Source organism: Eretmochelys imbricata, chromosome 1, assembly GCF_965152235.1.
Source record: "Eretmochelys imbricata isolate rEreImb1 chromosome 1, rEreImb1.hap1, whole genome shotgun sequence".
Classification (NCBI taxonomy): Eukaryota; Metazoa; Chordata; order Testudines; family Cheloniidae; genus Eretmochelys; species Eretmochelys imbricata.
The window spans coordinates 328,988,553-329,011,628 of NC_135572.1; the positions used below are offsets into that span (position 1 = coordinate 328,988,553).

At 39.6% G+C, this 23,076-nt stretch overlaps 1 protein-coding gene across 6 annotated transcripts in view; it reads right to left on the bottom strand.

The window, feature by feature from the left end:
- TBC1D22A (TBC1 domain family member 22A) overlaps positions 1-22,796 on the bottom strand; it is a 467,234-nt gene extending 444,438 nt beyond the window's left edge. For 5 of the 6 annotated variants that reach the window (XM_077834908.1, XM_077834891.1, XM_077834899.1 and 2 more), the window contains exons 1-4: positions 22,588-22,785; positions 12,666-12,722; positions 2,130-2,470; positions 760-939 (exon numbers count right to left, since the gene is read on the bottom strand). In XM_077834908.1, coding sequence (XP_077691034.1) covers positions 760-939; positions 2,130-2,470; positions 12,666-12,722; positions 22,588-22,649 — 640 coding nt within the window. In that variant the 5' untranslated portion in view covers positions 22,650-22,785. Of the gene's footprint in view, positions 1-759; positions 940-2,129; positions 2,471-12,665; positions 12,723-22,587 lie in introns of all 6 variants that reach the window. The other variant, XM_077834882.1, reaches the window with a different exon arrangement.
- Positions 22,797-23,076: the final 280 nt, after the last annotated feature.

The window sequence follows — 23,076 nt, forward strand, 5'->3', positions numbered from 1 at the left end:
GTATGATAATTATTTCAGTAAATTCATCTTCACTTTTTTTTGTGCATTAAGTTACAGAAACAAAAGCACTGTCAGATATTAGTGCAACATATATAAAAATGGTACTGGTATGGTAGATACTATTAGTCCTTGAACATAAAAGATGCTCATATGGAAGACAAATAATGATACTTTGATACTATATAGCATTTCACTTCTTGACTCCTTTTCCCATTTACACGAGTTTGGATGTACCCACGATTCTTCCAGTTGATGGCACAAGTTCATTGGTCTTGGAGTTACAATCCATTTCTCTTCAATCTTTTTTTTTTTTTTCTTATGTTCATCCTATTTTTAAGTGTCAAATACCACCTGAATTATGTTTTCCAATATCCAATCTACCCTCTCTCTTCAGTCTATCATTTGTTTCCACGAGTTATTCCAATAAAAAATACTCAGCGAGTTATTTGGACGTATAGTGAAATAAATACTGCAAGGAGGACAGGGCAGATCAAAAAAGCCACATTATACCAGGTAACAAAAGAATTTAAAACATTTTGATGTACACCAACTGTATACTACAAGCATTAGAACAAGATCACAATTGCATCTCAAAATTCTTAACTCAGCCAGTTCAAAACTGGAAACACTAAGTGATTAGGAGAGCAACTGTAAATTCTCACCCACATTATATAATATGGTATGTCAAACTGACAAAATAATAAAAGTAGGAGTTCCTTCTGTTAAAATCCACATCATTTTTATTTTTCATGTACTTACCCAGATTCGTATTAGGACCAGCAAGTAGTTGCTTAAATTTGTCTAATCTGAATGCCTCTCTTTCAGTTAGTGCCGGAGTAGCTGAGGTATCATGGTCTGCCACTTCACCCTCTAATGGATCTGTTGGAGCATGTGGAAGGGACTGTGACCTCTGCATGGAAGAATTTTCACTAACACACTCTACAACAGAAAAAGGAGAGTATTAAAGCCCCCCTAATTCAGAGATTCTCTGGAAGTCAATTTAGGCCACCTTTAATCTGTTCTACACTATGACTCCAATCAATTTTAAAAATAGAATCTTGGGGGAAGTTTCTCCAGTGTAGACCAAGCCAGCAGTCTCAACTGCAGATGGCTTCTTAGATTTAGGAAAATCAGAGTTTTTCCTCCAGGACTCACAAGACCTTCAACAGAACACATCAGTCTGGGATGTCATACCTCAAAGGTTAAGGCCCATTTAATTATTTTTTGGGCCCAACTATAAAGACCAGTATACTGCTGAAAGCAGTCTTTCGCAACTGTTGTGGAGATAGTGAAAAAAAGCATAGCTCCAGTTATTTAAAAGACCACCATGCATGATATACGCAGTCCAAGTCAGCTGAGGTTGCACTACTTCAGAGGAGTTCTGCCCTGCGCCCCCTCCCCATCATCTACAATTTAACAAAGTAGTTTTAAAACATCAATCTTAACAGATAACCAAAAAAAAAAAAAAAAACCCACAAGATAAACAGATACTGGAAACCAAGAGTGATAAATTTTTATAGGAGTCTCCAAACTATATCTAAGCACATAAAGTTTTATATATATATATATATATATATATATAAAAACTTTATCCTCACAACCCACCTGTGAGGCCCAAGAGAGTTACAACATTTTACAGATGAGGTAATTGACAGACTCAGTAAGGAAATATGGTGCAATTAGAAAAAGGGAGGAATGGAAATATGGGGTTGGTAGAACTAGGCTTTGACCTTTCCTTTTAATGAAACTTTAGGCTGTCTATAAAACAAATAGAATTTTAAAACCTTTTGTCTGAGCTGCATCTTAACTGCAAATTTTACCCAAAAAAGGTATGTATTTTATAACCAGTCCTGAAACCATCTTGATTCAGTTGACCACTTTACTAAACTCAAAGATCCAATTTAAACCACCTCATTGCTAGTGTAACAGTTTGAAAACAAGAAACGTCTTGTTTTCTCACGCCAACATTTTAAAGCTTGTTTTGACATGCCAGGTCCTTTTCATTAATTCATGTTCACCATCAATATTTTTTCTTGTGGTATTAAGTTTTAAAATCGACACTACAAGTGTTTAGCATTTTGAAGCCTCTAAGATTCAGACTTCAGCATCATTTTCATATCTTATCGTACCTGCAGAACTTGACGTATGACTTTCACTGACTGACTTAACCAGCCTGTTGTCACCATACGCCACTGAAGGCAATTCTGAAAATGGTACTGGTTTGTCTTCCTGCAGCTGTTCCTCCTGCAGTTTATGCTGTTCTTGTAGCTTGCTGTGATTCTGAATTACTTTGTTAGCCGTTTCCATGACTACATCTGTATTTAAACTTTCAGCTGCCATTGCTAAGAGTTCATCATCATCATCCCCAAGATCCCAAGCATCACTTGTGTTACTTTCAAATTCTTGGAAGGTACTGACTTTCTTCAATTTCACAGGAGTTGTTGGCGGCTTGGATGCTGGTTTTATCAAGCTGTTAAAAAAAACAAAAAACACAACAGAACACACAGTTAGGTGTAACTTGTTTATCAGCAGTAAGAGCACTAGTGAACAAAGCCAAGAGGGGGAAAACAGTCACATTTTAAATCAGCCCAAAGATGGTCAAAGACGCAAGTGGCAGTTGGCATATAAATTGTCACTGACTTTCAGTCGGAGCTGGGCATCTAAGTGTATGGCTACGCAGCAAAAAACCCACAACCGCGAGTCTGAGAACCTGGGTCAACTGACTCAGGCTCAAGCCGCAGGGACTAAAGATAGCAGTATAGATGTTTGGACTTGGGCTGATGACGAGGTGGAGTTAAGGACGCTACTGAGCGGGTGATTCAAGTCATGGAGGAGCAAACACAGATGCTAAAAGCCTTAATGCTGCTGCAGACTGAGCAGATGTGGGCCCGCCCCCCCCCGCGGCACATTCAGAACTCTTTTGCCGTGCCTCCCCCAAACCACTCACACTGTCCTTTCTGCTTTCCACAAGTTCTCAATTTCCCGTTCACTCCACCCCCTCAGACAACTTTCAAAAGGATAGCTGGACCTACACAGAGTTTTGAAAGTCTGCTCTTCCCGTGTACCTCCGTTCGGAAATAAAAACCAAGTTTTTTAACGATAACTAACCTTTATTTCAGAGTAACAGCCGTGTTAGTCTGTATTCGCAAAAAGAAAAGGAGTACATGTGGCACCTTAGAGACTAACCAATTTATTTGAGCATGAGCTTTCGTGAGCTACAGCTCACTTCATCAGATACATCTGATGAAGTGAGCTGTAGCTCACGAAAGCTCATGCTCAAATAAATTGGTTAGTCTCTAAGGTGCCACAAGTACTCCTTTTCTTTTAACCTTTATTTGTGTCCTACAAATTGAGATAGCAAGCACTACCAAGACATACACAAGCAGTTTAATCATTTGCTTACTGGAATTGAAGGCCCCAAATTTCACAATTGCTTCCTATGAAAACTAGATGCAACACTGCAATACCAATCACAGAGATATATATTACTGGTTCTCATTTTCAAAAAGTGTTGCCTCAAAGCCTCCCTCATTCAAATTGCCCCTCTGATAGCCCTGGTATCTGGCTCCTCAAAATCAGCCAAGCGGTCTGCCTCAGCTCTCCATCCCTGAGCAAACCTTTCACCCTTAGCTTCACAAATATTATGCAACATATAAAATGTGGCTATGAGCACAGGTATATTACCCTCATTGAGGTCTAATCTGCCAAAGGCATTGCCAGTGCACATTTTATCTGTCGAAGGCACATTCCACAGTCACCTGCACCTACTCAGCCTGTTGTTGAACTACTCCTTACTGCTATCCAGGTTTCCAGTGTAACATTTTATGAGCCATAGTTATAAGGGGCATGCTGGGGCTCCCAGGATCACCATGGGCATTTCAACATCCCCCACTGTAATCTTCTGGTCTGGAAAGAAAGTCCCACTTGCATCTTTTTATACAGGCAGGTGTTCTTGAAGATACGTGCGTCATGCACCTTCCCGGACCACCCGGTGTTGATGTCAGTGAAACGTCCACAGTGATCCACAAGCACCTGCAACACCACAGAGAGGTACCCCTTCCTATTGATGTACTGTGGTCTGTGCCCAAATTGGAATGTGTGCGCCATCTATTGCCCCTCCACACTTAGGGAAATCCATTTCTGCAAAGCTGGCTGCTATTTCATGCACATCTCTCAGAGTCAAGGTCCTTCGTAGCACAATGCAATTAATTGTCCTGCACACTTGTATTAACGCAGCCCCAATGGTTAACTTCCCTACTCCAAATTGATTTGCGACCAACTGGTAGCAGTCTGGAGTCGCAAGCTTCCACATTGCGATTGCCACGCACTTCTCTACCAACAGGAGAACTCTCATTCTGGTGTCCTTGCGCCACAGTGCTCGGGCGAGCTCCACACACAGTTTCAAGAAGGTGGCTTTCTGCAGCCGAAAGTTCTGTTGCCACTGCTCATCATCCCAGACCTGCATGACAATGCGATCCCACCACTCAGTGCTGGTTTCCCCAAGTCCAAAAGCGATGGTCCACCATGTGCAGCTGTTCCATGAATGCCAAAAGAAATCTAAAGTTGCTCCTATCCATATCACACACCATATCAGGCAACTGGGAGTCTTGTTCAGTTTGGAACTTCATGATTAAATGCACGGCCATTCATGTTGTTTTAATGACGGTTATCAGAGGATAGGAGAGCAGTGAGGGATCCATCCCTTCACACAAACAAGGGCTGTCGAAAAATATCATGAAAGAAAGCCGAAAGCCCATGGAATGCCAGGACGGAAAACAATGCATCATAGGTAGGTACCCACAGTGCATTGCTCACACTGTCGATGATAGTGCCCCAACTGTGGATGCACTCTGCCGACAGAGGGAGCAAGTATGAACATGCAATACAGATTTTTATTATAGTGCTTTTTAAAGTGTCGACATAACTTTTGTTGACAAAACTCTGTAGTGCAGACAAGGCCTTACACTTAGATTGCAAGCTTTGTGGGCAAGAGACCATATTTTTATTCTTTGTTTCTTTAGCACCTGACATAATAAGGTGCCGGCTCATAAATAATAAGCATGTGTGACATGACTATTTTAAAAGTGCTACTATACCACTAATGCTGAAATGCTTACGTAAAACTAAAATTTCTATCAAAAACAAATTGTTTATCTGTATTTTGGGATAAAACATTACTGCTACTAAAAGCATAGGGATAATTGTTTCACAGAAATTCGTCCACTCCTGCTACTTAATCTGTGATATTACAATTGTCTCAACTATTGTAACTATCTCCACAACAGAAAAGATTAGGATTCACAGGAGGAACAAGTAGTAAGGACAGATAAATGAAGCAAGAGATCTTCTCTGAAGGGGGAATTGTACAGGAAAAAAAACAGGACACGGCTAGTCTGCACAGTGGTATTCTTCACAAGTGCACAACATGCTCCAGAAGAATGATGAAAATCAAAAGCACTTCTTGTACTTAGGGAAACACAAGCATGAAAACAAAAATCTCAATATAAATCAGGATACTCTGCTACAGCTTTCTGTATTCCTCTTATTATTGAAAAGTTGTCCCCTTCTTATATTTGTCAATCTTCCTGTTTACACTATTAGAGACACAAGGTGGGAGAGATAATATCTTTTATTGGACCAACATCTGTTGATGAGATTCTTGTCTCTCACCAACAGAGAAAGCTTGATAATTAGCAAAATTGGCAATGAAATTAGGAAACATTTGTTAAAATTAGATTCATTCTTAACATTATGTGAGAAAGTAGCATAAATGCAGCATCAGAAATCAGAAGTTATGCATACAAGGGTTAGGAAATTCTGAAAGTTAAGATTTCCCTCACAACTGTCACTTGGCCAGACTGCACAATATAAAAAAACAACAACAACTTGAAGGTACTTCTTGTCAACCCCTATCCTGAGGTGAATAAACCAAGGCCAAGGAAAAGTAGAGTTCTAAGGAGAAAGAAGCAGCTTTAGTACGGACATCTGAAGTGAACATGCTCCAACAGAGCGCACGGTTAAATTGGGCTTAATTCTTAACTTCCAGCAATGGCACTGTTGGCCTTTCTCCTCCCACCCCAACCCATTTTCTCTCTACTGTATTCACTCTTTTACCAAAACTTCTTTCCTCTATAAAGGTCAACAAGACTTTTAGCCCAATATAACGTCAACATATTTTTGCTTACACTGTGTATCAAAACTGAATTGGAACAATGTAAATAAGAAACAGGATACATGATAGGACTTATGGAGTCAAAATCTGGAGGGAGGGAAATGGAAAATAGGTCAAAGATATTTTTTTAAAAATGAAGTTCCCCTTTCACATGATTCACAGCCATATTTTCTTGCTTTGACTGTTGAGCACTTCATTTCTCAGCCTTAATATTATACTAACTATGTCTTCCACCTAGTTTCTGTTTTAACAGGAAGAGACAAGACTGAAGCTATTTATTTTATTGAGCTCATTAACTCCTTGAATTGGAGTGACATGATAGGCCTATGAAGTATAGAAGCTCAAATGAATTAAGGTGTTCTTAGAAGCATCCAAACCAAACAGCATGTGAAAACTGCTCACTTTTAACGTTCCAAATTTAAGAACTACTGGCCTAATTCGTCTCAGATTTGGATTATGTAGTCTGAGGAAGTGACTAAGAAAGAATAAGAGAAGTGAAATTTCTAGCTACAGTCATCTGACTAACCTAAAGATAGCTTTTTTCAATGTGAGCTGCCTTCACTTGGTAGCCAGCTGAAGTTCTTCCCATTCTGAGGGAATTTGATTATTTTGTGAATACATAAATCAGATGAATTTGGGCCAAACCGTTTGCTACTGAGGTTGTGGAGTGGATTCTGGAGGAGATGTCTTCTGTTTTCTCTGGTTACTCTTAGGCCACCAATGCTCACTGAGATACGAGAGGCATTAGTAGTATTTCATTCCACAGTCTCTTATTAGGACGTGTCTCGCTCCTGGCTGGTGAAAGCTAGTAGGGAAGCATTGTGTCCAATACTGGTGGAGACTATCAACACCTCCATTAAGGTGAGTGGGTTGCCAGCTTCACTTAAGCTTTTGTGCAGCCTCTGCTCCAGAAACCAATGCTGGAAGCTCACAGTGTAGCTAACTACCTATCGTCCAGTATCCAACCTTCCATAGTTGGTCAAGACGTCAGGTGAAGTTTTGAAGTGTTCCATCTCATCTCATCTCCTGGAGCTACTAGGAAAGCTAAACCAGACGGCATGGTTGCAATGCTTTCAGTATACTGACAATACCCAGCTGTCTCTGTCTGTCACTTAATGCAATCACAGCTGTTAAACACTTAGCCCAACATCTGTGAGACACAGCTGGTGCTCCTCAATGCCTCAAACTGAAACTCAATCAGGGTAAACATGAGAGAAAGCAAATGGGTTGGAGGAAGCAACCCAAAGACATAGTATCCCCCACAGATAAGGGCACATATGTATCATATGTTTTAATTATAAGAGTTTATAATATTGGTTTATTGGATTCCCCAGCTGCCGTTAGTCATACAGAGATAAAATTCATGCACTATTTTTTATTTCAGAGTTGCAGCCATGTTAGTCTGTATCCGCAAAAAGAAAAAGGAGTACTTGTGGCACTTAGAGACTAAGAGACTAACAAATTTATTTGAGCATAAGCTTTTGCTCAAATAAATTTGTTAGTCTCTAAGGTGCCACAAGTACTCCTTTTATTTTTTGTCTACCGACGATACTTCAAGAATTTCTGACAGATGTAGAGCTTGTTAGATATAATCCATGCCTTTGTCACCCTCAAGATTAGATTACCATACTGCACCCTATATGGGCTACATCTTAAATCAACCCAGAAACTCATACTAGTGCAGCATATACATGGCAGCCTGTTTCTTAAATAGCATTTCTTGGTGGAAATATGTGAAACCAGTGCTCTGTGATCTGCCATGGCTGTGTATTAGTTTGTGAGTGTAGATTAAAAGGCAGCGGTTTTGAGCTGTTAAACCCTAAATGGCTTAAAGCTTGTCTGCTTGAGAGACAGTATCTCTCTCCCCCCAACCTTGTGTGCTATATTGCCACAGCTCTGATGATCAGAGGCACTGAGCAAGAGCTCTCTTGTTTAAGAGAGGAGCTACCAGTAGAAAAGTTTCCATGAGAGCTGTTCAGCATTGCCCACATTAGTGTACAAGTCTGTTGGCCAGCAGGTCCCACTACAAGGCTTATTTACTTGGGCTTTGCAGAATGGAGTGGCGGAAGCCTGTGTAGGGATAAGGAATTTGACACAGTTTGCTTTAGCTTGTATATATTCTCCTTATTAATGCCTGAATGTACTGAATAGAACTCGAAAAATGGCAATACCAATGCCAAATTAGAAAGATAACAGTACCATTACCACCTGTGTAGAACCTAATCTCCTTTTTTCCACCCCTACATTGACCTTGAAGTTCATACATAGCTGCTTGTATTGGAATATTTGATCAGACTATGGACTTAATTCTGAAGTCTCAGGGAAGTTTTAATTTGAGTTCTTATGTGAACCAGAATTAAATGCAAAAGCAACTAGATTTTAACTCAAACCACTTGATATGCTCACTAGCTTGTTAGTAACTTGCAAATGGTACTTTTAAGAATGCAGAAAAAGAAGTTTTTTTCCTCCTTTGGCTAACAATGTAATCCATCTGTCATACTACATTCTGTTATATTACGACATTTAATAGAACATAAAAATCCTACAGAAGCCTGAAACAAGACAGTCTCAACTGCTTTTGTGGAAAGTATCAACAGTTCTGTGCTATTGCTGATGAAGCAGTCATAGGTGCCCATGTTCAGTTTACAATATTTGGCATTCCTAGGAAGTCCATACTCAAAATATAAAATTAATACTGTTTTCAATTACTATTTGGAACTTTCCTTTTTCTCCCCCCCATTAAAGATGAGATAATTGTATTTTTTAAACCAAAAGCCAGCTAATGTCTATTTGTCTAATAAGCCTTGGGACTTGCAAGGATGTTGAAAAATCTTGTTAATGCTTTTAATTCACAAGAGCGAGAACATTTTTAAATTATATTAAATGCACTGAGTCTCTGTCTACATTATGACTAAGTCAGCAAAACTTATGTCGCTCAAGATTGCGAATATTTCTTCCCTCAGGCGACATAAGTTCCGCAGACATAACAGTGTGCACACAAGTGCTTATTTTGGTGTGAGAACGTCTCCTACTAACATAGCTTAAGTCGCTTGCAGAGGTGGGGGGTTTTTTATGCTGATGGGAGAGAGCTCTACCATCAGCATAGAGTGTCTTCAACTATATCAGTAAAACTGCACCACTGCAGCGCTGTATGTATAGACATCACCTAAGAGTTTTGGTGCTGTTAGACTTGGCAAGGAATTTTTTCTGTTTTATCATGGCCATGGATCTAGTCAAACAGAAAGACTCCAATTTCAGGAGTATTATTTTATCCAAATACTCTTATCACCTGAGACATTGATAATAATATATAATGGAAAAGTTAAAAAAAAAAGTCCATCAGCAATTCTTAGATCAGGGGTTCTCAAACTAGGAATTGGGACCCTTCAGGGGGTCACGAGGCTATTACATGGGGGTTCATGAGCCATCAGCCTCCACCCCAAACCCTGCTTTGCCTCCAGCATTTAAAATGGTGTTAAGTGTTTTTAATCTGGGGGTGGGGGGAGGGGATCGTCGCACTCAGAGGCTTGCTGTGTGAAAGGGGTCACCAGTATAAAAATCTGAGAACCCTGTCTTAGACAATATGGAAGGTTATCTTCATCCCTATCATAGAGTCCTTTCTTACATCAAATCCCTAATCAAGTTAGTTCCTCTTTCATAGTAATGGGACTATTCTTCTTGTTTGATTTGTGTAAACACCATGACTGCCAGGTTAAAAAACAAAAAAAAGTTAACTCTCAGACCAACCTTGCTCTCTACAGACTGCATATCAGTGGTCTTGTGTGCCTGAAATCTGAACTACTTTGGGAACACCTTCTAGGTCTGCAACAGAATCATACAGCAGAGTAGCATGAAGAAGAAGGGATCATGAAATATCTCATTGTGCTTTTCCCATTTCTATGACAGAATACATCAGATAGTAAATGAAGAACATATAGAGGTGTGTGAAGGTTCCTTCCCCACTCTGAACTCTAGGGTACAGATGTGGCGACCTGCATGAAAACCTCCTAAGCTTACTTTTACCAGCTTAGGTTAAAACTTCCCCAAGGTACAAACTATTTTACCTTTTGCCCTTGGACTTTCACTGCCACCACCAAATGTCTAACCCAGTTTATTACTGGGAAAGAGTCGTTTGGAAACGTCTTTCCCCACAAAAATCCTCACCAAAACCTTGCACCCCCCTTCCTGGGGAAGGTTTGGTAAAAATCCTCACCAATTTGCATAGGTGACCACAGACCCAAACTCTTGGAGCTTAAGAACAATAAAAAATGTATTCAGTTCTTGAAAAGAAGAATTTTAATTGAAGTAACAATAAAAAGAATCACCTCTATAAAATCAGGATGGTAAATAACTTACAAGGGAATTAGATTCAAAACACAGAGAATCCCTCTAGGCAAAACCTTAAGTTACAAAAAGACAGGAATATCCATTCCATTCAGCACAGCTTATTTTCTCAGCCATTTAAAGAAATCATAATCTAACACATATCTAGCTAGATTACTTACTAAATTCTAAGACTCCATTCCTGTTCTGTCCCCGGCAAAAGCATCACACAGACAGACCCAGACCCTTGTTCGCCCCATCCCCCCCTCCAGCTTTGAAAGTATCTTGTCTCCTCATTGGTCATTTTGGTCAGGAGCCAGCCAGGTTATCCTAGCTTCTTAACCCTTTACAGGTGAAAGGGCTTTTCCTCTGGCCAGGAAGGATTTTAAAGGTGTTTACCCTTCCCTTTACATTTATGACAAGGTATAAGAACACATACTAGTCAAACCCTTTACTGGCTTTAAATTTATATAGTTTTATCTTGTAAGCAGGTCAAGAATTGGCTCCTTCTCCCAGCTCTCTGGCACTATGGTTCTTAGCAGGCTCTTTATGCGCTCCACAGTGACATCTGCTCTCACCAGCACTTCTCTCCAACATGGAGAGAGGGCAGACTGTCCCCATGACATCACTAGGGAGAGGAACAAAGGAGTGGATTGGAACAACCACACTACCAGCCAGAGGAGCTGGTTCCTGGCCTGTCATGGAGAGCCATCTCAAGAAACAACACTTCCCTTAATACCCTGACAGTTCTATCTAGCTATTTCTAATGTACTTAGTTCCATAAATTCTAGGCACCCTACCAGATCAAAGATGCCTAATATAAGTTCTCTCACTCCTCTTCCTGCTGGATTATTTCTGTTGGCCTTTAAGCACTGGTAATTGCTCAAAACTCCAACAGCCAACATATACCTTCTCCCTGCATTGCTTCTGTTATTCCACCACCCAACACTCTCGCATGCATGCGTGCACACACACTCCCACACCTTGTAACTCCCTCACAACCAGGACAATTGGAGATCCTTCACCCCTCTCAAAAAAAACCTTGTAATTTAGTTAAAACAATGTTTTGTGCTGGATCATGGCTCAGTTTCTGATCAATGATATAGTTATAGTATGATAAATTTTAGGTTTTATGTTAAATGTGGGTGCTTTTAAATAATGTGAAAGGCCTTGAGCTTTTGATGGACACTGGAAAAACGGAAATAAAATAATTTGTGTAATGTATGTCCCATTTAAAAAAGAAGTCACCAATCTGACAAACTCATTCTTCCCTCTGTATATTTTCTCCACTCTATTATACTAAATTAAATTAGATTATAAAAATATTTAAAAAAAACATTCTATTTAGTAAGACATTCTTCCAAGTCTCATAAGGCACATGCACAACCCATTAAGTAAAATGGGCATACAAGATTTGTCATGAATAAAAAGAACAAGTTAAAAGAATAAACATTAATAATTTCCTACTGTGTTATAAGCAAGCAAAGCTTAAAGTTGGCATAAAGATGTAAACATTTGTGTAGTTGTCACAAACTAAGCAAGCACAGTACACATCACAAAAGATTACAGCCAATAAGAAATACTGGATACAAAAAATTTAGACACAGATTTGCAAACAGTAATTTTGATTTATGAACACAGGGATTGCCATGCCTGATCAGAAAATAAAATCTGGTCGTTGCCACGGGAAAGATACAACACAACATGCCAAAAGAAAGGTGAAAAAATTCTCAATATTTTTCATCAACTATACAATTAGGTACAAAATTGAGAAATACAGCCTAGAACAGGAGATTAAATTAACCTCATTTTAGCAAGTTTAACTACAAATATTTTTAAATTGTCATTACTACAAATCATTTACGTAAAATGGTAAATGTACAGGGCATTTTGCAAACAGAATAAGACATTCAAACAAGACGCTCCAAAAGAGTTTGCAATTTAAGTCATGCAAGATACAATGAACTGCTGTTAGGTAGTTGATACTGTAAGAATCAGCAATGTAACAGCAGAAGTTAGAATGGGGAAGGGAATAGCATGATGTGGTTAGATATGGAAGAGGAAGATGACTAACAGCAGCATTTTGGACAAACTAAGGAAGAGGAGGAGGTGGTGAGAGGCCAGAACAGGTCAGAATCATCTAGTACTTTTTAATTTTATGTTAACTTACGTTCCATGCAACAATGGATCAAAAGGAGGATGCTGAGCTCCATACACATGTTGGATACTAAAGACAGAAAAAGAAGCGATCACAAATTTGACAAGAGATTTAAAAAAAACAAACCAAAAATATTTCATCAACTTTCTGTCTCAAAGAAGCACATATAAAAAGAGTTGTTGCTAAATATACCATTATAAAGAGTGAGCAAAAGTCACAGTATATGGGAAGCGGGGTAATCATTTCCATCAGGATTACCATTAAACCGTAAACTCCTCAGGACAGGGATTTTGTATGAGCACACTGTTGAGACCTAAAATTTTATTTCTTAAACTCAGAATTAAAATGAAAACAAAAATTAAAGATTTTTTTTTTAAACACAGAGTGCATGTTGCTTCTGAACCCCTTCCTTTTCCAATTAACCACATTCTTCATTCACCGGTCATTAAATCCTACAAAAGTGCCTGAAAGAGCTTATTGTAAAGAAGTTAATCATCCCTATTTCTGGAGGCATGGGTCATTTCCTTGTGACCTTGGTTGCTACCTGATTAATGCAGTAATTTAACTATCTCTAAGCATCATTTAACTTTCCTACAAACCCCCCAGATTCCCCCATAATATGGGATGTTGAATGGGTGGTTTAAGTATCTGATTTAGACTTAATCAGTATTACATCTAAGTCTCACCATGTGCCTTAACACTACAGCTAACGGTAACTGATCTAACATACCACATGTATTGCAGTAACTAAATGAAATGGGTTGAGAAAATCTTAACATAAAAATTCTATTGATTAAAATGCTATGACAAAATGAAAAAAGAGTTTGCTTTTTAAAGTGCACAATATTGGATGCCATGTTATGAGCTAGCCATGACTCACATCCAATGTCATTTCAGTCAATCTGCAATTGCCCCAAACCAGGATAAAAGTGTCACATCATAAGCTACAAAATGGAGATACACAGTATGTCTACCCCACAATTAAAAACCCACAGCTGACTGGGACTCGGGCTAAGGGACTGTTTAACAGCAGTCTAGTTCTTTGGGGTCAGGCTGGAGCCTGGGATCTAGGACCCTGTGAGGTATCGTGTACTTTATAAACAATTTGCACGATGTTAGACAATTACAGCATGCATCATCATGACGGCTCCTTTGTAGTCACTATTGTACATAAGATCTATCAGTTCAAGAGAGACACAGTATACAAGATAGCGTGCATTAGAGAACAAACACAATGGCAATGCCACAAAGAAAAACAAAATAGGCTTGTAAATACAATTTCATGTACAACATCCTTAAAAGGAGTGATTATAAAAATGTTACTATGTAAGCAATATAATAAGATTTGTCCTTCTCAAAATAAAAGTAAATTTACTTACAAGTTTCAACCTGACAAACATCTACTAAAATTAAAACTTCAGGGAGAGCAAGGGAGATTAAAGAGGTGGTGCTTATATTGGAAATACTGACACAGGCTATCCTATTGTAGCATGAACATACTCATCTTAATGCTATATGTACACAAAGAATGCCATACCTGCACTTAAACTACTTCCTCGTGGCACAGTCCATAACCCAAAATGGAATAAAAGTGACTTTAGTGATATTTGAAAAAGTAAAAGTATTTTTACTTTTCCTCTTACGCAACACAGCCAGAGTAGATTGTGAAGTACTAATATACTTACTTGATCCTGCTTTAGAAGAATGATTCTGATTGGCCATGGGCAACTGGTATTTTTCCCCCACGAAAAATGCAGAAACTCATGGATATCTGCCCTGTTCCTCCTCCTGTTCCATATCTACATGAGCTCATTTGGAGATGCTGTGTGCCCTGCTTTCAACAGCATGTCTATGACACACAGCTGTCTCACACCTATTAGGCACACTAAAAGCTCTATATGAAAGCTACAAGAGAGCAACTTCTGGATCAAGAACAGCTAGCTCAAACTAAACTCAAGAAAGACTGAAGTAATGCTGGCTGGAAGGAGGAAACACCTCTGACACCTACTCAGGACATTGAGATCCCTTCCTATTACAGGCATCTTCCCTTCATTCATCAAGAATTGTGTGGCCTCAAAGTCTTACTCAACCAGTGACTGTTCTTAGATGCCCAGGTAGTGAGAGTAGTGAGATATGCCCTTTTCTACCTTCTGCTTGCTAGGAATATTCACCCCTTCCTATCAATCAAGAATCTGGTCACCATAATTCATATCCCTTTCAGACAGAGATGACCCATCCTCACTAATAGTGGGAGGTGGGGAAAACAATTTAAAGTTCAACCATCCCCAGAACAGCTCGAGTCACACTCACACAGGCAGGCTCCCTCCCCTTACTCTCAGTCTCCCCTCCAGGAAAGCAGCAGCCTCTCTCTGTGGGATAAAAAAAGAAAAGGAGTACTTGTGGCACCTTAGAGACTAACCAATTTATTTGAGCATGAGCTTTCGTGAGCTACAGCTATGCTCATACAGATGCATCCGATGAAGTGAGCTGTAGCTCACGAAAGCTCATGCTCAAAATAAATTGGTTAGTCTCTAAGGTGCCACAAGTACTCCTTTTCTTTTTGCGAATACAGACTAACACGGCTGTTACTCTGAAACCTGATCTCTGTGGGATGTAGCTCATGGGCTGTGGCAGCTGCCGTGCAGGGAGGGGCAAGGCTGCACCATGTGACTGAGCAGGTCCAGAAAACTCTGGCAGAAATCAGGGTGGTAGGGAGGAGAAAACATGATCCCATGTGCTCCTCTCCCCCCAACCTAGCCTCTGACTTCAGAGTAAATTACTATAATCCAATGCATCTGGGGCTGAAGGTCAAAGTAATGTAGCAGAGTGCAGCAGTTTGCATTCTCAGCAGGACAGACCATCTCAAGGATGCAACCTTTCCTATCCAGCATACAACTATTTCATCTAGCACCTCAAGTACTGTAGCAGCCTTTTCACTGGTCTTGACAAATACAATCTTCCCTACTGATATCCATTCAGAATGCTGCAGCAAAGATCATTGTCTTAGCCTTTCACATTGGCCATATCATCCCGCTCTTTGCATTCCTTCATTGATATGACAGAGAAGGGGAGGAGGCCAAACACAAGCTACTTGTCTTCATTTTCCAGGCTGTCATAACCTATCCCCACCCTGCCTATCATTTCTCACTCCTGCCTCCAACTGGCCCATCACATCAGCTTCCACCACCCACTTGTTACATTTTCAAACAAACACCTTCATGCTTTCTCCCATGCGTTGCCTCATACTTTGGAGAAGATCCCCATAAACATCTGCAAAACTAACTCATTATCTTCCTTCAAAACTATACTTTGCTGTGAGGCCTACAAAAAAAAAAGAAAAATCTGACAACGGTTAGGCTGTTGGTATACAGACCACTGCCTACCATGCTAACCAATACTTATTCTTTCTTTCTTTCTTTGCAATTCCCAATCTGTCTGTATCTGTTATATCTAGTCTTATACACATATTGTTAACTCTTTGGGGCAGGGACTGTATTTTTGACAACACCTAGGACAATGGGGTCCTGGTCCATGACTGCGACTCCTAAGTGCTACGATATTACTATAATAACTACATCATTCCTGTACTCTGCACTTTTGGTTGGCTCCCAGCCTCATCTTCAAAACTATCAACAACTCAGAGCCCACCGACGGCGTTCAGCTCTCCATCCACAAGTCCTTCCTAAAACAGTTGTGCACCACTGAAACAAGGCTTCTGCCCACGATAGACAAAGATAATACATTATTAGTCACGGAGGCATGGCTGTTGGATAAGTACTGTTACACCTGCAACTAAGAGGGGAAGGGAAAGAATTGTTGCTCCACTGCTCCTTTGGTACAAATGACCAAAATGTGCACAGAGAATAATATTTATTTTGATTCAGTGTTAAGGGTTGGGTAGAAATGCATTTTTTATAACTTGTGTGCAGTGAAAAATGTGTAATACCCTTAACGATTATTTGTTTTCTTGCTCTTAAAAGAAAATCAGTATGATTGGCAGCACTTGTGCTCCATTCATTTTTCTCCACACCAACCTCTTACCATAACTTCTAAGCTTATCATTTTGTTCATTGCCTGCTGATATTCTGGTCAACAATGAGAGACACTGCCAACGTCTGGACTCAGACATTGGATTGAACACCCAGACATGAAAACTAAAAAGGGACACCTGCAGGCCAGCCCAGTGGAATTAATTGTCAGTGTCCTGAGATCTATATGCTGTGGGTTTCCAATCACAGACTAAATTCAAAGGCTGATAGGATCCAGGAATGCCGCATATTTAGGGGCAGATCCTCTGTTGATGTAAGCTGTCATAGCTGTACTGAAGTCAACGGAGCAGTGACAAATTCACACCAGCTGCAGACCTTCTCCCTTTAGTCCTTGAAAAGGAGGGCTTGACATCATTCAGCAAAGTACTGTGGATGATCAAAAAATCATGCTGACAGATTCCAAACACCTATGAACTGAAAAATAATGTAAAATAAAGGAAGAAGAAGAAAAGGACCCTCAGGGTTCCTCTTCAAGGAAAAAAAAAAAAACAACAGAGTTCAACAGTGGTAAACAGTCAGTGCGTCCTGTATATCTTCTGAAGGGTAGTGTGTACTCTAATAAGGATTGGCTCTACAGATAAGCTTAGTATGGCATTATATTGAATCTTCATACGTTAAAGTACAAATAGAACAATGGCAATATGCTCCACCTAGAATGAATAAGAGCATGCGCATGGCAATTAGAAAAGGCATTCTCCCATCTGAATGGCCATGGTGCCTTTTGGGCCATCAGAAAAATACCATGTTTGTGGATACAGCTGGTGAAGAAAGAATTGTTCAGGATTCACTTATTTCCCTGCCAAGACAAGACACGAGTTTTCAAGCTCTTTATCACTGTGGATGGCTTCCCTTCTCATCCCCAAGCAGATGGATCACCTCCCCTTTTATTATGTAATATCCCTGTGACAATTATGGTAATTGCTTGCATGGACAAGGAATAATTAGTTAAAAGCACATTAGAATATATATTCTAATGAAATTTAATAGCTAGAAACGACAGAACAACTAGTAGCATGTGACCTCCGAGCTCTGCGCAGCTAAAGCTCCAAAAACTCCCACTAAACCACAGATCAATTTGGAACACAGGAATTGCTGGATGCTAGATCTGATCAAGTTCCATCTACTCTAGCATTCCATTTTGAACGGTGACCAGCACTTGATGGTTCAGAAGATGCAAGAAACCACACAGTAGGCAGATGTGGGATAATCAGCACCAAATGAAGGTCCCAGCCTAGTTCTTACTGTTTAGAGATTGGCTTAACTCTTCAAGCATGAAGTTTTATATACCTCCCAATACTCTATTTTTAACATTAACTATTATAGATATTCTTGTTATCCAGTGACAATCCCTCTTTTACTCTTGCTAAATTCTTGGCCTCTAACGTCCTCTGGTAATGAGTTGCACAGCCAAATTATGAATTGTATTAAGTATTTTCTTTTTTTCAGTTTTGAATTAGACACCTTTCAATTTCATTAAATTACCCCCTTGTTCTTCTGCTGTCAGGAAGGGAAAACTAATGCACCTATTCTGCCTTCTCTATACGATTCTTTATTTTGTACTTTTATCATGTTCCCTCTGATTCACCTCCTTGCTAAGGTAAACAATTGCAGTTTTCTCAATCTCTTCTCATATGAGAGTTTTTCTATGCCTGTGATCATTCTCATCTCCCTTCTTTAGGTCCCTATAATTCTACAGTATCTTTTTTGAAATGTGGTGATGAAGCTGAAAACAATTATAAGCCAAATTAGCTGAGGGGAAAAAAAATTAACAGAAAAATGTGAAGTTTTAAAATAAATGAAAATAAAACAAAACAAACAAAAGGAGGGAGAAAGCTGATAGCAAGGAATATAAATAAGAAACTAGGAATTATAGAAAACTGATAAGGGAAGCAAAAGGACACAAGGCAAAATCTATGTTCAGTAGAGTTAAGGCCAATAAGGAGGAGTTTGGTGTATTAAGAACAAAAAAGGATCCTGCTAGTGGTACTGTTTCATTATTAGATAGAAGTTGTAGGATTATCAGTAACAATGCATAAGAGGCAAAAGCATTTAATAAATATTTCCTGTTTTGTATTGGGCAAGACAGATGATATATTCACATATGATATTATGATGAAAAAGAAGAAATACTTTCTACTCTAACAGTAACTCAGGAGGCGGTTAAAGCAAAGCTACTGAAATTAGACATTTTAAAAATCAGAATAATCTATAAGGCCAGAGGGGACCACTGTGATCATCTAATCGGACCTCCTCCATAACCCCTCCAGGCCCTAGGGTTGTGTACTTGATCAGTCAAAAAATCATTAGTTAATTGACTGGTCAAATATTTGAAAGCACTAGTTTACTAGAACAGTAACAAAAAAAGAGTAAAACTTTATGGTCTCAAATAGGTTTAGTTTTCTATACTTATGCCTAATTTTAAAAAAATGTATCTTAACAGAGTTATTTTATCTCAGAAAAAGGCAGAATACAATTCAATGAAGTTGTATAAGAAAAGGAAAATTGCACCATGATGCAATCAGAACATTGGGTTGCCACCTACATAAGGGTATTATTGCACGAACATTTGACAATATTTCGCCACAATCGAATAATAAGCAGTCAATTGACCTGCTTGCCAAGCCTGCTGACAGGCCATAGAACTTCTCTGAATTACCATAATTCCTGTTTGAATTAGAGCCTCTTAGAAAACATCCCATCTTCATTTTAAAGATTTCTAGTGATGGAAAAATCTACTACATCCCTTGGTAAATTGTTCTAATGGTAACTACTCTCTCTGTTAAATATGTCGTGCCTTATTTATAGTCTCAATTTGTCTAACATCAGCTTTCAGCCACCGGATCTTGTTATACCTTTATCTGTTAGATTAAACAGCCCTTTATTAAATTTTTGTTCTCCATATAGCTATTTACAAAGTGTAATCAAGTCATCCCTTTTTGTTAAATAGCTGAGCTCCTGGAGTCTATCGCTATAAGGCATGCTTTATAATCCTTTAATCATTCTCGCGGCTCTTCTCTGAACTTTCTCCAATATGTCAACACACTTCTTGAATTATGGACACCAGAACTGGACACTGTATTCCAGTAGCACTTGCACCACTGCCAAATAGAAAGGTGTACAATGGAATCCAGAGTTTTAAAATAACTAGCTGAAGAGCTCTCTGGACCACTAATGTTTATTTTTAATAAGTTTTGGAACACTGGGGAAGTTCCAAAGTACTGAAAGAAGGCTAAGATTGTGCCAATATTTAAAAAGCTAAGAATGATCTGGTAATTATAGGACTGTCGGCCTGATATCAACACCAGGCAAAACAGTGTGGATAAAAATCAATTGTTAAAAAAATCAATGTTTTTTTAATTTATATTAAATACGGGGTGTGTGGTTTTTTTAAATAAACTAAATTAAAATTAAATTTGAAATTGACAACCCGTTAAGGCCTAAACTTACTGTAATATAAAAATAATATTAAACAGTACATATTTGCAACCAAGTTTTAAAGAAAATCAAACCACTGAATTTGTGGAAGTAACTGGCTAAGCACCTGGAACCAGAATTTGTTAAAGTACTAAACCAGATTTTGACAGCAGTAGTCTCTTCTGCAAGTGCAGAGGGAATAATTTCTTCATTTCAGTTTTTTCAACTAGTTCAGTACAATGACTAGTGCAGTTCAAATTTAAGAAACCAACTGGGAGCTGAAAAAGCAGGAAAGCTTGTTAGCCTCTTCCAATCTATGTATAGAAACTAGGTGTGAGAGAATGACATCTAAAATCTTGAAGTGCATGGTAACCAGAATCTATCAGTTCAGTTCACTAACTACAGATAATACTTCCTTGTTTAGTAAACCAACGGTTTTAAATGCAAAACATGTTTTGATAGATTTTTTTAAAGATCGTTTATCCAGCACGTTTAAGGTAGGGTTTTTTTTTTAAAAAAAAGCTGGTTTTGTGCATTTTAATTGAATATTTATGCAAATAAACAAATCATTAGTAAAAAATTTATCTAGTAAAAAAATGCATCACCATTTTCTAACATAATAGAAAATGTAAAAATTAAAAATCTGACTAGATGTAAGTTAAGCTATACTATTGCTTAAATAAATGTGTATAGATATATTGTATCCTCCTGGTTAGCAAAAAGCAGCACCAATTTAGTAAAGGCTATATTTAACATGTTTTAATGGTTATCATCCAATGAGTGTCAATCTTTATTTAAGAAAATAACTAAAAAGTACAGATGTAAACCACAATTAAAGTTGATGATTTAAATCAAGGTTTTTTGCTTTGCTGATTTAAACCATGATTAAAAATTGGTGTTTAAATTGCTTTGATTTAAAAATCAAGCCACCCTGAACTAAGGGAGAGGAAATATAATTAATGCCAGGGTTAATCAGGGTTTTATGGAAAATAGATCGTGTCAAACTAATCTCATATTTTTTGATGAGATTACAATTTTGGTTGATGAAGGTAGTAGTGTTGACATAATATACTGCTGCGTCTACACGACAGTGGTGCAGTTGCGTAGACACTAAAGCTTCCATTGCTATAGTAAATCAACCTTGCTGAGAAATAGTAGCTTGGTCAACAGAATTCTTTTTCTACCTAATGTGGTCTACACTGGGGTATAGGTCATCTTAACTACATCTCTCAGGGACATGAATTTTTCCACACACCCTGAGCAATGTAGCTGGCTCGACCCAACTTTCTAGTGTAGACCAGCCCTTAGACTTCTAAAAGACATTTTATTTGATGTTTTTCTAAAAGTTATGCTCTAGTTCAAAGAGGAATCAATTCAAGGAAATCCTATGGGCTGCTATATGCAGGAGATTAGACCAGATGATCACAGTAGTCCTTGCTGTTTCTACAATCTATGAATTACTACACACAGTGTAATGAATCGTTTCAACTAATTCTCTTCTATTCACTACTTGATTGACACACACAAAGATTTCTAACTGAAAGCTACCGAGATAAGCTGCTCAAGTAACTGAACAGTTTGGCACATAAAAATTCCAATTGTTAATTCAACAACAAGAAAAGCCACAAAGAAGAATTGAAAGATATCCTGGCACACTTGCTAGCAAGGAGCAAAGAACTCTCTACTGTGGCTGCCACCCAATCAAAGTGAAATTGACAAGAATCTGTTCAGAGAGACAAGGTGGGTGAGATAATATTTTTTATTGGACTAAGTTCTGTGGAGAGAGAGATGCTTTCTGGCTTATAAAGAGCTCTTCTTCAGGTATGGGAAACTTACTCAGAGTGTCAAGGAAGAGGGTGGACATGGTTGCAACACTGCATACCTTGAAATATGTGTCAACTACTTATGCTAAACAATCTGTTCCACCTCCTGTTTAACTGTGACATTCTGAGTAAGTTTCCCAGAGCTGAAGAAACGTTCTGTGTAAGCTCCAAAGCTTGTCTCTCTCACCAACATAAGTTGGTCCAATAAAAAAGATATTACCACCTTCAAGGCATGTGGAGCACGAAAGTCAATTATTTTTGGTTTACTGTACATCACTCAAGCCAAGCAGCAGAGGACAGCGTTCATGTTCTACAGCTACCCCTTACAGAAGCACAGTGCAACTTCCAGAGGCTAGTCAGTTTCACGGCTGTTGCTGTAAAGCGTTAGTTGTTCTCCAGCTCCTCTGGGGTACAACGCAGGAGGCCAAACCCTCCTCCTCAAGCCACGGGGACGGGGTGCAGAGCCGCCCTCAGCACCAGATGAAGGGACCATTCTAGCCCTAATATACACCCCACGCTAACAAATGACCCCGCCGCCTTCCAGCACCCCCACCCCGCCACTAACCCCACACAGCCCGGAGCCAGCCGCCCCACTGCCACCCTCCCTTCCGACAGGCCAGCCTCCTTCACCCACTCACACCCTCTCACCTCCCCGGCACCTTCGAGCCGCTCCGCTTCCAGAACTGCTTCCTGCCTCCGTCGTTCGCCATGGCTCCCGTCACCTCATCCCCTTCGCCGGAGCGCGGCGCCTCCCCCTGTCCGCTTGCTCGGTTCCCCACGGCACGGCCCGCTCTGCCCAGCCTAATTCCTGGGAGTTTACTCCATCCCAACCACTTCCCATTTACTTGGCGCAGAGCGCTGCCATATTGACACCAGGCAAAAAGCTCTACTCCCATTGGCCGGCGGAGTCCCGCACCAATCAGAAGTAAGTTTACTGACGGTTGGGTCAGAGTCACCCAATCAGGGCCACTCGAGCTGGGGTCGGGCGACTGGGAGCAGCTGGCAAAGGGAGGTGGGGAGCGAGAGCCAGAGCAGTCCCGGCCCCGCCTGTCGCCACGCCCCCTCCCTAAAGTCCCGCCCGCCTCCCAGCCCTGGGTTCCCTCCCTTGCTGTCTCCCCACACCCCTCTCGCTGCTCC